The sequence below is a fragment of the Vulpes lagopus genome, chromosome 19 (assembly GCF_018345385.1).
Source record: "Vulpes lagopus strain Blue_001 chromosome 19, ASM1834538v1, whole genome shotgun sequence".
In the NCBI taxonomy this organism is placed as follows: domain Eukaryota; kingdom Metazoa; phylum Chordata; class Mammalia; order Carnivora; family Canidae; genus Vulpes; species Vulpes lagopus.
This window is the reverse complement of record NC_054842.1, coordinates 38,123,521-38,137,139: the sequence shown is the minus strand read 5'-3', so window position 1 is coordinate 38,137,139 and position 13,619 is coordinate 38,123,521. Positions and strand designations below refer to the sequence as shown.

Sequence of the window (13,619 nt, the reverse complement as noted above, 5' to 3'; positions counted from 1 at the left end):
CCCTTACGACAAAAAAAAAAAAAAAAAAAAGCTTTTCCCCTAACTTTTCTTTCCTTTTAAGAGAAGACACTACAGTTAATATATCATATATTATGACTTTTAAAACCTTGATTTTGCTACTCCCTATCTTTTTATAGCATAGTTCCTAGGTCTCAAGTTTTTAACTGATCCATAATCGAGTTATGTGCACTAACTACTTGACATATGAAGATGCCTAATATAAAATATGATGCCCCATATTGATAAGTTATCATTTCTAGGAAGGGGAAGTAGTCAGTGGTCAAAATTAGGATTATCTGTAATATCAATTTTTAAAAAAATTTAAGATTTTATTTATTTATTTATTCATGAGACACACACAGAGAGAGGCAGAGACATAGGCAGAGGGAGAAGCAGGCTCCCCGTGGGAAGCCCGATGCAGAACTCAATCCCAGGACTCCAAGATCACATCCTGAGCCAAAGGCAGACACTCAACCACTGGCCACCTAAGAGTCCCTTAATTTAAAATTTTCTTTAAAAAGAAAAAATTCATATACTACTTATACAATTAAAAATAAACAAACAAGCTCTTAGAACTATATTTGACCAAGAGCACCTGGGTTGCTCAGTGTCTTACGCATCTGCCTTGGGCTCAGGTCATGATCCCAGTGTCCTGGGTAGTGTCTCGAGATGTGCTCCCTGCTCAGGGGGGAGTCTGCTTCTCTCTCTCCCTCTGACCCTCCTTCCAGCTCATGCTTTCTCTCTCAAATATATAAAATCTTTAAAAAGCAACAAAAAAACCCAAAACTATATTTGGCCAGTACGCATTCTCACATGTTAAGTTTGAAAGATGGTTCTCTCAATTCTAGTTCAAATTTCATTTCCAGAAAATGTTATAGCACTATTTAATCTACAACTTGGCAACCAAGAGTTATAAAATACTTGACTGAACTCAATTTTCAATAGTTCAAATTTTTTTTAGAAAGCAGCAACCCAACTGTATGAGTTAATGACAAGAAAGTATGTCGAAATATAAAAACGGGGCAGCCCGGGGGGCTCAGCGTTTTAGTGCCGCCTTCGGTCCAGGGAGTGATCCTGGAGACCCGGGATGGAGTCCCACATCAGGCTCCCTGCATGGAGCCTGCTTCTCCCTCTGCCTGTGTCTCTGCCTCTCTCTCTCTCTCTCTCTGTGTCTCTCACGAATAAATAAATCTTAAAAAATATATTTAAAAACATAAAAATTCAAAAATGAAAACCATTTTCCAACTTTAAATTTAAGGGTACATACATATTGAGTTTAATAATAATTCTTAGGTGCAAAAGTAAAAAACCTGCTACTAAATGTAGAAATTTTCTCTCTTAACAAAGATAAACTGATTTGCAAACAAAAGTTCTCACACCAAGTTATGGCTTTCTGATACCACTCCACAAAGAATAAACTGTTTTTTACTTAAAATTTTTTTGTTTAAAAAAAAAAAAAAAAAATTTTTTTTGTTTAAAGTACAACTGACTTTTATTTTAAAAACAAAAAGCAAAGCACAGGAGAACTTTTGGAAATTGTAAACTTCAATGAAAGGCCTTTTCAATAAATACTGTATGATGACTAAAATATTATGTGCAAATAATGAAAATTACAAAACATTTTCTTAAGAAGACATGACACCAATTAGAGACACACACTGTCTCAAGGGTCGCTCATAAATCACCAAGAGCCTTTATCCAATTTTAGCCTGCTCTACCTCTCTCTCTAGTTGTTGACATTAGAAGATCTCTTGGCCTTCAGAGATATGAATCTCTCCTATCTCTCTTCCTACCTTCCCCATAAACTTTATCAACCCTCACTGAAGCCTCATTTTCCCAGCATTGTTCTATTAGCTACCAGGGCAATTTCATTCCTTCCAGCAGAGGCTTCCATTAATGCTAATGACTCTCAAATTCGCCTCTCTGACTCTTCTCTCTAAGCCTTAGATCTGTATTTCCAACAGTCAACCGACATGTCCACCAATATGTTCCCTGGGTAATACAAGTTTAACTTGTTTGAAATCAAAATCATCCTCCTCTCCTCTTCCCATCCTCCACTCAAAACTGAATGGTCCTGCTGTGTTCTTTATCTCAGTTAATGACAGACATAGAAACAAGAACATTTTTAACTCTTTCCTATCTCATGTCCCTTTATCCCCTTATAGTCCCTAAATCTTACTTACAGCTCCTCCAGTGAAGTACATTCCCTCATTTGCATTCCCACTGCTATTGCCCTTTGAATCTCATTTGATAATAGCCTCCCTGACTCTAATCTCTCTAAACTATAAACTGTATATATGTAAAATGCATATATATGTACTTTAAAAGAATATATACGATTATATATAACTACATATATATATGTATATATATATATTTCATATATATAATCTATAGACACTCAGTTTGGACTTTGGTAGTTACTGCTGTAGGCCACAGACTGTTGTTAAACTACAAAAGTATTCATGTATATATAGTTAAATGTAATTTTTAAAAGCCTTCTCATTCTTAAAAGACTCAACAATGTCTACAAGATAAAGTCCAAATTCCTTAGCACAGCTTTTAGGCTCCATCACAACTTAGCCCACATTTATACTCCCAGTTTCACTTCTACCGCTCTCTTCCTAAGTAATTTATATATTCTGACAGATATACCACAAACATGATTTATTTTTTCTCCTCTAATTCTGTTAATCCCCAATACCTGGAAATTTCTTCCTTTTCCTACCTAGACAGTCTGTTAATCCTCCACCAAACAAGATTACCTGTTCTCTATGCTCCCAAGTACTCTCTTCAGACCTCCAGCACAAATCCAACTATAACAAATTAGAGTACTAGTGTGCCTCTCTGATAGCCTGGGAATAACATGAGTCTTACTCATTTTAATATTCCTATCCTTTGTATGCCACACAGATGTGTTTGTAAATGGTTGTTTAATTGAATTGAGGATGGGGCCTCAAGGGTGATTCATAATTGAGGGTTTTCTAGAAAGAGAAGAGTCCACATACAAATAAAGAAGTCAGAAGAAGACATACAGCTAGGAAAACACAGTCATTAAACTGTATTTTCCTTGGCTTTCAACAAGTTGAATAAGCAATCAAGAGTCAAATATGACACAGAGGCAGATAAGGATTCAATACTAGAAAAAATGCCTTTTGTGACAAAGAAAAAAGTATTTGTTATGTATGTAGCTGACAAAGTTAACATATTTAACAAATAATTAGGTATAAGAATAAGTAAATCTAGCCAAATGAAAAATGAGCATAAGAATAAAAAACTAGTTCATAGGAAAAAAAGTAAGACTAATAAACATATGAAAAAATTCCTTAAATTCACTGATAATCAGAAAAACACAAGCTAAAAAATATTATTTTTCACTTATCAAATTGGGAAAAAATTTTTTTTCAACGCTAATATCTAAGAATAACCAGGGTATGGTGAAATGATTATGCCCATGCCATGTTTGGGGGAATTTAAACTAGCACAGTATTTCTAAGGGGGCCAATGTAAAAAACATAGAAGAAATTTTTAAAAATATTCATACCCTTTAACTCAATATTTTCACTTCTAGGAATTTATTCTAAGAAAAAAAGACATGTAAAAATGTATACAAGAAGGATGTTTATAGCAACACCATTAAAAGCACCTAAAATCTGAAAATATAAATGTTCACCAACAACGAAGTAGTTAATACATTTCTTTACAAAGGATATTATTTAACAAATATTTTTGAAAAACACTTTATGACAGGAGAAATGATCATTTAAAAAAAATTTTAAAAAAAAGAAAACGATCATAAGATGAAAAAGAGGAAAAAACTGAATAGTGCAGGACGCCTGGGTGGCTCAATAGTTGAGTGTCAGTCTTTGGTTCAGAGCATGATCCTGGGGTCCTGGGATCAAGTTCCACATCAGGCTCCCCACAGGGAGCCTGCTTCTCTATGTCTCTGCCTCTATGTCTCTCACAAATAAATAAATAAAATCTTAATTTAAAAAACCTGAATAGTGCAATGTAATAATATAAATGCATATAATAAAGAATGAAAAGAAATATACCAATTATTAACTACAGTTATTCCTGTGCACAATCACTACCAGTCACTAAGAACATGCAATAGTTTTATAATTAAATATATACTGTTTTTAAAGGTTATTTAATTTCCTCTAAATTGATTCTGGCAAACTTCAAAAAAGGTTGTCAGAAAAACGCAGAAGCAAGATTACAAAGATTTAAAAAGAAAGATGTAGTAAGCAGAGAAAGGATACAACTCATTTGTTAATGAGTTCAGTAGCAAAAGTAGAAACAAACTACGTGGTAGTTAAGAGGACAAAGTTAAACAAAGCCTAATCATTTAGATTGTGGAAAACCAGCGCATATTTCAAAAAAAGAAATATGAAAAGAGAGAAAAGAGAGATGGAGATGATGAAATTCATGATACTAGTAAGTGAAAGGATAATACATGTAAATTATTGACCTCTTCCTGTTATTAAAATATAGACATTGGAGCAAAGACCATGAATGTGACACATGTGTCCCCATTTAGCTTTGTTCTACTCCATGCCCACAGATCACATCCCAGCCTTTGACAATTATTTAAGAAACAGGTGTGCTTGGGTGGCTCAATCTGTTAAGTGTCTCCCTTCGGCTCAAGTCCTAATCCCAGGGTCCTTCTCCCTCTCCCTGTCCCTCCCCCTGCTTGTATTCTCTCACTTGTGAATAAATAAAATCTTTCAAAAAGAAAAAAGAAAAAAAAAGGAAAGAAAGAGAGTTAATGGCCCCCAACATAGCCAGAGAGACAAACACACATTTAGATTAAAGCAAGTTATTACTTCTATTATAAAAACTTGAAAAATAAGTGTTCTTTGGGGGATCAAATACTGTGATCTTTGTATAAAAACATTCTTTAGGGGCACCTGGGTGGCTCAGTCGGTCAAGCATCTGCCTTCAGCTCAGGTCATGATCCCAAGGTCGTGGGATTGAGCCCTATATCAAGCCCTGCTTTGGACTCCCTGCTCTACAGTGAGTCTGCCTTTTCCCTCTGCCTGCCAATCCCCCTGCTTTTGCTCTCTGTCAAAGAAATAAATAAAATCTTTTTTTAAAAAAAACAACATTCTTTGAACCATTCAGCAAATACTTACCAAACATTTACTAAGACACTTCCAAAGTGTTACTGAAGCTGAGCATACAAATTAAAAATAAGCATCACAAATGAACTTGAAGACTACAGAAAAAGCTTAGAAATGTTGAGAATATATTATTCTGTTGTTTTCAATATTTTATACTTAGATAAAGAATGAATACAAAGACCAATGCTGTGATTAAAGATAATTATGAATAGTACATACCTATACGAAGATCTCTTTGTAAAACATTCTTATCATAAACATAGAAAGACAAATACTGGAAAGTTCTTGGAATCTCAAAGTAAAATTCTTCACTGAAAAATGGGCTAGAAAGAAGAGAGGAAAACTCATTAAATTTAAATTTGACAGTGTTCTCACATAGTATTTTCAATAAAATAAAAACACCATAGGTAAAAGTTTTGAAAGCTCCAAAATTATTCTCTATGCTAACTTTCAATTAAATCCTGTACAAACCAAGTTGAATTCTGAGAGGACCTCAATTGCTTAGTTGAGCTCTGAACAGCTTTCCAGGAGTCCTAAAGACAGAAGATTCAGTTACTGCCTGTAGTCATGTTCACTTAAGGTGGACACAAATGAGAGTTCAGCACAGTGTCATTCACACCATCATTATCTCAGAAATATGTATAGCTATATTAATCACAATAATATGTAACACAAATGGGTAATATTACATAAAGCATTATTTTAAAATATTTTTTAAAAATTAAAATAGGTTTTGTTTTTGTTTAAGATTTTATTTGAGAGAGAGAGAGAGAGAGAGAGAGAGAGAGAGAAAGCATGCACACACGAGCAGGAGGAGAAGCAGAGGGAGAAAGGAAGGGAGAAGCAGACTCCCTGCCAAGCAGGGAGCCCAGGATCATGACCTGAGCCAAAGGCAGAGGCCTAACTGAATGAGCTTCCCAAAACAGGTTTTAAAAAAATAACAGGTTTTTTTTTTTAAAAAGATTTTATTTATCTATTCATGAGACACACAGAGAGAGGCAAAGACACAGGCAGAGGGAGAAGCAGGAGTATCCAACTCTCAGTTTCTGTTTGGGGCATGAACTCCATGTCATGATATCAGCCCCGAATAGGGCTCAGGAGCTGGGTGTGGAGTCTGCTTAAGAGTTTCTCTTTCCTTCTCCCTTTGTCTCTCCTCTTGTTTGTGCGTTATGTGTGCTCTGTCGCTAAAACAAATAAATATATATTTTTAAAGATTTTATTTATGTATTCATGAGAGACACAAAGAGAGAGAGGCAGAGACACAGGCAAACAGAGAAGTAGGCTCCATGCAGGGAGCCCGATGTGGGACTTGATCCTGGGACTCCAGGATCACGCCCTGGGCCAAAGGCACGTGCTAAACCTCTGAACCACCCAGGGATCCCCACAAATAAATATTTTTAAAAATTAAAGTATAGAGGTTAATGATTTGTGTTCCCTCCATCCCAATCAAGATATAATAACATTTCTATCTTCCCATAAAATTCCCCATATACTCCCCTGTAGTTACCCCACCATATCTACCACAGGCAACCAGTGATCTGATTCCTACTATACAGAACTGTCAAAGAATTTCATATAAATGGAATTAAGTAGCATGTACTCTTGTGCCTAGCTTCTTTCACTCAGCTTAATAACTATGAGATTTTTCCATTTTGTTGTATAAAATAAGTAGGTCATTTAATTGCTGCATAATATTCCATTCATGAATATTCTACAATCTATTCTAGTAATGGCATGTGAGTTGTTTCCAGTTTGGACTATTAAAAATAAAGAAGCTGCTCTAAACATTTTTATACAAGGCTTTTTCTGAACATATGCTTTCTATTCTTTTGAGTAGGTAACTAAAAGAGTGGAATTGCTAAGTCGAAAGATAGGTGAATTTTTAATGTATAAGAAACCGTCAAACTTTTTTCCAACATTGGTATATCAAACAAATGTGTACCATTTACACTTCTACCAGCAATGCAGGAGAGACCCAGTTGTTCCATATCATTGTCAACTTTTGCTACTGAAAGTCTTTTTAAAATTAACTATTCTACTGAATGTATGATAAATTTTTACATCTGTGTAATCTCTATCCCAATCAAGATACAAAGCATTTCTATCTCCCCAGACAGTTCCCTTGTGCTATCACCTCCTCCATACTGTCATAGGAACCAGTGATCTGATTTTGAACATGACACATTATGTTGAAGAATCTATAGTGACAGAAATGGTTTTAAACTGCATTTCCTTGATGACTAATGATGATGAATATTTTTTCATGGGATTGTTGGCCATTTGTATATGTATTCTTTTGGGGAATATCTATTTGGTTTTTTCCCACATATTTTAAATGGGCTGTTTTCTTATTGGTTTTGTTTTTGTTTTTAAATAAATTCTAGATGCAAGTCCTTTGCCAGAATATTTTCTCCCAGCTGTGGACTGCCATTTTATTTTCTTGACGTGTCTGCTGAAGAGCAAAAGGCTCTGATTTTGAAGAAATCCAGTTTATCAATTTTCCTGTTTTATGACTAGTGATTTCTGCATCATAAGAAATCTTTGCCTATCCCCAAGTTGCTAAGATTTTTTTCCTATGAAACAATTCATTTTTATATGTTTAAGAATGTTATTTTGAAAAAAAAGAATGTTATTTTGATGTTTAAATGTTATGAAGACATAAATCTCTGAAATGCTAGTAAATATCTTTTGTCAAGAGCACTTCTTTCCTGATATTTTAAAGAACTAAAAGATACTTTGAAAATGTCCCCATAAAATGCAATCTCTTTAGGATGTCACAGCTTAAAAAGCTGAAATGCGAAGAAAAATACTCTTACAGAAGTTATTTCTAACCTGGTACAGAAAACAGCTGACTCAGCTTTTTAGTTGTTTATAATGCCTGGTCAACTTTTGTCAATGTATTTTCTACTTAAAATATAATCAAAATCAAGTTTTAAAAGTTGGTCTATCAATGGGGCACCTGGGTGGTTCAGTGGCTTAAGCATCCCATGATTCTCAGTTCCAGCTCAGGTCATGATCTCACGGTCATGGGATAAAGCCCAACACAGGGCTCTGGGCTCTGTGATCAGCATGGAGTCTGTTTCAGATTCACCACCCACCACCTGTGCATGTTCTAATAAATAACTAAAATCTTAAAAAAAAAAAAAAAAAAAGTTGGTCAATCAAAATAACTAGGTCCTCTATATTAATCTCAACAAAAAAATTGACACAAAAACAACTATTAGGCAAAGACATGGTATGTTTAGGTATTTTCTCCTTTGCATCATTTCATAAACAATTATAAAATGAAGAATTTCCTTTATATTTCACATGTACACACTCAAATATTATTTTTTTATTAATATTTATTTATTTGAGTGGAAAACAGAGGGAGAGAGAGAGAGATAGACTTAAGCAGACAAAGGCTGAGCAGAGCCAACCACTGGGTTCGATCTCACAACCCCAAGATCACAACCTGAGCCAAAACCAAGAGTCTGACACCTAACCAACTGTGCCAACTGTGTTATTTTTAAAATACATTCTAGGGACACCTGGGTGGCTCAGTCAGTTAAGCATCTGCCTTTGGCTCAGGTCATGCTCCCAGGGTCCTGGAATGGAGCCCCAAATCAGGCTCCCTGCTCCACAAGGAGTCTGCCTTTCCCTCTCATCTGCCTCTTCCCCTCAAATAAATAAAATCTTAAAATAAAATAAAATACATTCTAAGGCCAAATAAGACCACCACAGAATTACTCACTAAATCATCTGTATCACCACAATGTCAGCAACCTAATCCCCAAATCTGGGCATCCATATCTTTAATTAATTAATTAATCAATCATAATCCATCTGAAGAAAACTTTTCAAAACGCTTAGTAAGAAGCAATGACTGGATGTTCATAGTTTTTAAAACAACATTCTACTGCTATCACTGACATATGATCATGCATAGGACTCCTAAGGAAATTCCTAGCATGGGGAAGAACAGCACGAGACACAAGCAGTATTGCTGGTTTCTCACTTTGTTTATATACCACTCACTTTTTAAAAGGATTTGAGGTAAAAATTTAGGAGCTATAGATTCTATATGTGCCTCTTACCTGTTATGAAATCTAAATTCAGACTACCTATAAAAACTGTAATATCGAAGTAAGTCAATCAGAGAAGGACAATCATTATAGGGTTTTACTCACACAGGAAATATAAAAAATAGTGAAAGGGATTATAGTGGAAAGGAGGGGAAATGAGTGGGAAAAATTAGAGAGGGTGACAAAACATGAGAGACTCCTAACTTTGGGAAACCAACAAGGGGTGGTGGAAAGGGAGGCAGGCGGGGGGATGGGGAACTGGGTGACAGGCACTGATGAGGGCACTTGATGGGATGAGCACTGGGTGTTGTAGTATATGTTGGCAAATCGAACTTCAATTAAAAAAAATCTGAAAAAAAAAAAAACCTGTAATATCCAAAACCCATAAAGATCTAAATGGTATCTACTGACTCTAGACCTGATAGCTTACACAATAAGCGAAGAAAACACTGACATGAAAGCAAGGTTAGCAGGGGTCTATGCACATGGTGTAACTACTGAAATGACCTAAGGTAACTAACCACTGCTAATCTTAAAATATCTTCCAAGTTGCTATGCATCTAGAAAAAGAATTTAAGATGGATAAAAATAGTTGGTTTCATCATCTTTTCCCCAACACAAATATCTAGAAAAGCAAGGGTTTAAAAAAGAAAAAGTTAGCTAATTTTAGTCACTAATTTACAAAGCTACATATTAGAAACTAACACAAGTATTCAATTTATGGACAATTATTAGCTTTGCATATCACAGATTTTTTTTGTGATATGGAATTAGTGTACATTAAGTAACAAATTGAGATTTAAATAGTTTCAGGTTCCAAGCTCCATTTTGCTTCTAACTTCCTATATTATATCCACAAATTATTCAGCCTTTTGGGGACTCAGTTTCATCATGTATAACATATAAATAACAGAATTCTAAAAAAACAGGGACAGGTGATTTATGATTACAGATGTGTAGTGCATTACTTCAAATTTTCGGGGGCTACTAAAGTATTTTCAGCTTTATACAATGCCTTTCCTATGAAGAACACTATAGACATTCAAAATTCTAAACACTGACAATAAAGACATAAAGAGAGGGATCCCTGGGTGGCGCAGCGGTTTGGCGCCTGCCGTTGGCTCAGGGCGCGATCCTGGAGACCCGGGATCGAATCCCACGTCGGGCTCCGGGTGCATGGAGCCTGCTTCTCCCTCTGCCTGTGTCTCTGCCTCTCTCTCTCTCTCTCTCTCTCTCTGTGACTATCGTAAATAAATAATTTAAAAAAAATTAAAAAAAAAAAGACATAAAGAGAAAAGCTACACAGGAAAAAAAGGAAAGTGTAATGAAAATAATTATGAAAAAAAGAGCATCAAAAAATAAATTCTCAAAATGCAATTTACAGGAGTTATGACACTCAATACTCTACCCATGACATGTTCATTCCAACGACTCCCCACGCCCTTGTTTTGACTCTTATCTCTGACCAAGACCGCATCCTGCCAGCACAACTTTGTGCTAGAATTGTGTCCACAAACACTTACAGGGCAGAGGTGGCACACTCCAATTTTATGAATTAGAATTTACTAGGATCCTCTCAAGAGTGATATTACACTTTCAAAAGATGAGAAATTTACCTAAGAATTCATTTCCTTACAATGCCGTTAGTTCAGTGACTTGTATAACTTTAAGAAGTAATTTATTCTCAAGAGAGAATGATGTATTCTGAGGAAAGTTCAAATGAATAGGCAAAATTTAGCCTAGAGAATAAACTGAGGTATATGATAGTTGTTTTCAAAAAGTTGAAAGATGTCATGTTAAATATGGTATTCTCCAGAAATCTAAGGCATAGAATTAGCAACAATGATAAGGAAGATAAATTTTGAGGCAATGAAAAATCATATGAAAGCAAGCACTGCATCTATCTTGTTCTTGTGAATGTATGAATAAATAGCACACAGCAAACTCTTAGTATATAGTAGGTTCTCCTTTTGATAGACATTAACTGACTAAATGTAAGAGCTTTCTAAAAGTCAGAATAGTTCTAAGACCAAATAGATTGCTTAAGAGGCAATGAACTTCTTGGTCTCTAGAATAAACATCATTAAGCAAATGCCAGATGACCCCTTGTCAACTATAATTGTCAGAAGGAATCAAGCAGTTGTAAGGCAGCTGATTAGTCCAACTCAATAAATATCAAGGCTCCTTCAAACACTGAGATTCTGTAATTCTAAAAACAAAACCAGAATGTAAAAGAAAAGTTTCAGATGAAGAAAGTCTTCTTGATGATTACAGGTTGGAAAATGTATAAAATTTAGTAATCAATATGTATCATGAAAGATAATTTACTAATTGTTTTTTTACAAACCTTAAAGACTTTTCAACAACTTGGGTACGATAAACTTCTTCCTGGTCCAAATTTATGGTGCAGAAACAATCTCTCATTTTGTTGGGTCCAAGATATGGCAATAAATTTTTCGCTTCACCTGTTGGCACAAGAATTGAAATTGGTGTTAAATATCACCAGCTGCTTCACGTTCAAATTTATACAGGATGAATTCAATCCAAAAGAACATGCAAGCTATAGCACACACACACACAAAAAAACCCTCTAGAGATAACGGAAAGATGATCAACTTGATCCAGTGAGACTGAAGAGAGGATCTGCGTATAAAGGGGAGTTGTGATGTCATATCATTGTTGCCCTACTTCTAGAAAAGGGCAATCCCCACACTGCTCTCCAGCCCAATCACCAGTGCCACCTCAAGGACTTGACTCTACAATGAATCCCTTTTCTGTATCATCATTAATTTTCCTCTCTAGTGATCACTCTTATCAGCATATAAACAAGCTTTTAATATTTCCCAATTAAAAAAAAAAGCACAGAAAGGAAAAAATCCCCCTTGACTCCACCTTCTCTCTTGTGGTATTCTAGTTCTAGACTCCCTTTCACAGCAAATCTTCTCAAAAGCAATTGTCTCCAATTTCTTACCTTCCATCCATTCTTCAACCCTCTCCCCAGTCCAGCTTCTAACTCTGTGATTGACATGGCAACTGTGCTAGAGAGGGATGCCAACATTTTCCATATTGCCAAATCCAATGGCCATTTCTGTCCTCATCATACCTGCTCTGGTGGAACTATTTAGTAAAAATAAACACTAATATCCTTCCTTTAAAATGTCCTTTTCTTATCTCCCACAACCCAATGCTTCTGGCTTTCCTTTAATACCCTGGCCCTCTGCCTACTTTCCCTCCTCACCTCTAAATGCTGCAATGCTTCAGGGCCCCAGTTCTAGACCACCTTCTCTTCTTTCCCCATGGAAATTCCTTCAGCATGGTGTTAATGCCGATGTCTCTTAGGTCTGTATTTCCAGGCCTGATCTCTCCTCAACCCTAGATGTGAATATCCAACTGCCTCCTTGGATATCCAGCAGGCATCTCAAATTTAATAAGTCCCAGACAAGCCATCTGATTTCCTCCACTAAAACATGCTCTTCCCCCAGTCTACCACCATCTTCCTCTCTTTTTCTCATCATCCTCCCAAAACCTCCCCCACAACCAGTCAATCAGTAAATCCAGCAAACGTTCAAAATAGATCTCAAATCCAACCACTTCTCCTTGCCTTCACTGGCATCCCCCCACAACCTACTCTCCACCAACAGTGTGATTTTCTCAAACATATTCTTTAGAGCAGTCACTCCCCTGCTCCAATGCCATTCCATTTCACTTAGAATACAATCTCATTTCTCAATTCCCACTTTCATGGTCTATGCTGCCCTACTGCCCTCTCATCTCTGACCTTTTTTTCTTCCTACTCGTCTCAGTGGTCACCCTCTTTCCATTCATCAACCATGCCAAGTTCATTCAAGCTTAGGGCCTCTGCCTGGAATGCTCTAACCCTCGGCTTCATATGGTTGTTCTGCTTAGCATTCAGGTCTCAGCTTAAATGTCACTTCCCTAGAGAAACTTTCCTTAACTATTCTGTCGAAAGTAAATAATCCTGCTACCATCGTATATTTCTCTGTATTCTTGATAGCATTTATAACTATCTGAAACTGGTAATGTTTACGTGTTTATTTTCTGATTCTCTCATTGAGGCCTGAGAACTTGTTAATCATCAAAATCTAAAATAGTTACTGTCATACAGTAGATACTTGAGAAATGCTTTTAGAATGAATATTAAAGAAGCCAAGTCTAGTGGTGAAGTTCTTTTGAGATGCTCACAGTCCAAAAGCACACAGAAAAGTGTGTGTGCTGAAATCAGACACTAGTGTACTAAATTAGGAAGCAAGGTAGTTAGCACAAGGGAAATAGCACTGCCCTAAGAATTGTGAAACTAACATTCCTGTTTTACCTCTGTTACTAAGTGGCTAAATGGCTTCAGACAAATCATTAAAGCACAGCTTTCCTGATGACAATTTGGGTTAGATAAACTCAAATTTCTGTCTGC

The 13,619-nt window shown here is 35.9% G+C and overlaps 1 protein-coding gene across 2 annotated transcripts in view; it reads right to left on the bottom strand.

Annotated features, from left to right (window-relative positions):
- RASA2 (RAS p21 protein activator 2) overlaps positions 1-13,619 on the bottom strand; it is a 125,871-nt gene that overhangs the window by 89,420 nt on the left and 22,832 nt on the right. For both annotated transcript variants that reach the window (XM_041734264.1, XM_041734265.1), the window contains exons 2-3: positions 11,538-11,655; positions 5,346-5,449 (exon numbers count right to left, since the gene is read on the bottom strand). In XM_041734264.1, the coding sequence (XP_041590198.1) occupies positions 5,346-5,449; positions 11,538-11,655 (222 nt within the window). The remainder of the gene's footprint in view (positions 1-5,345; positions 5,450-11,537; positions 11,656-13,619) is intronic.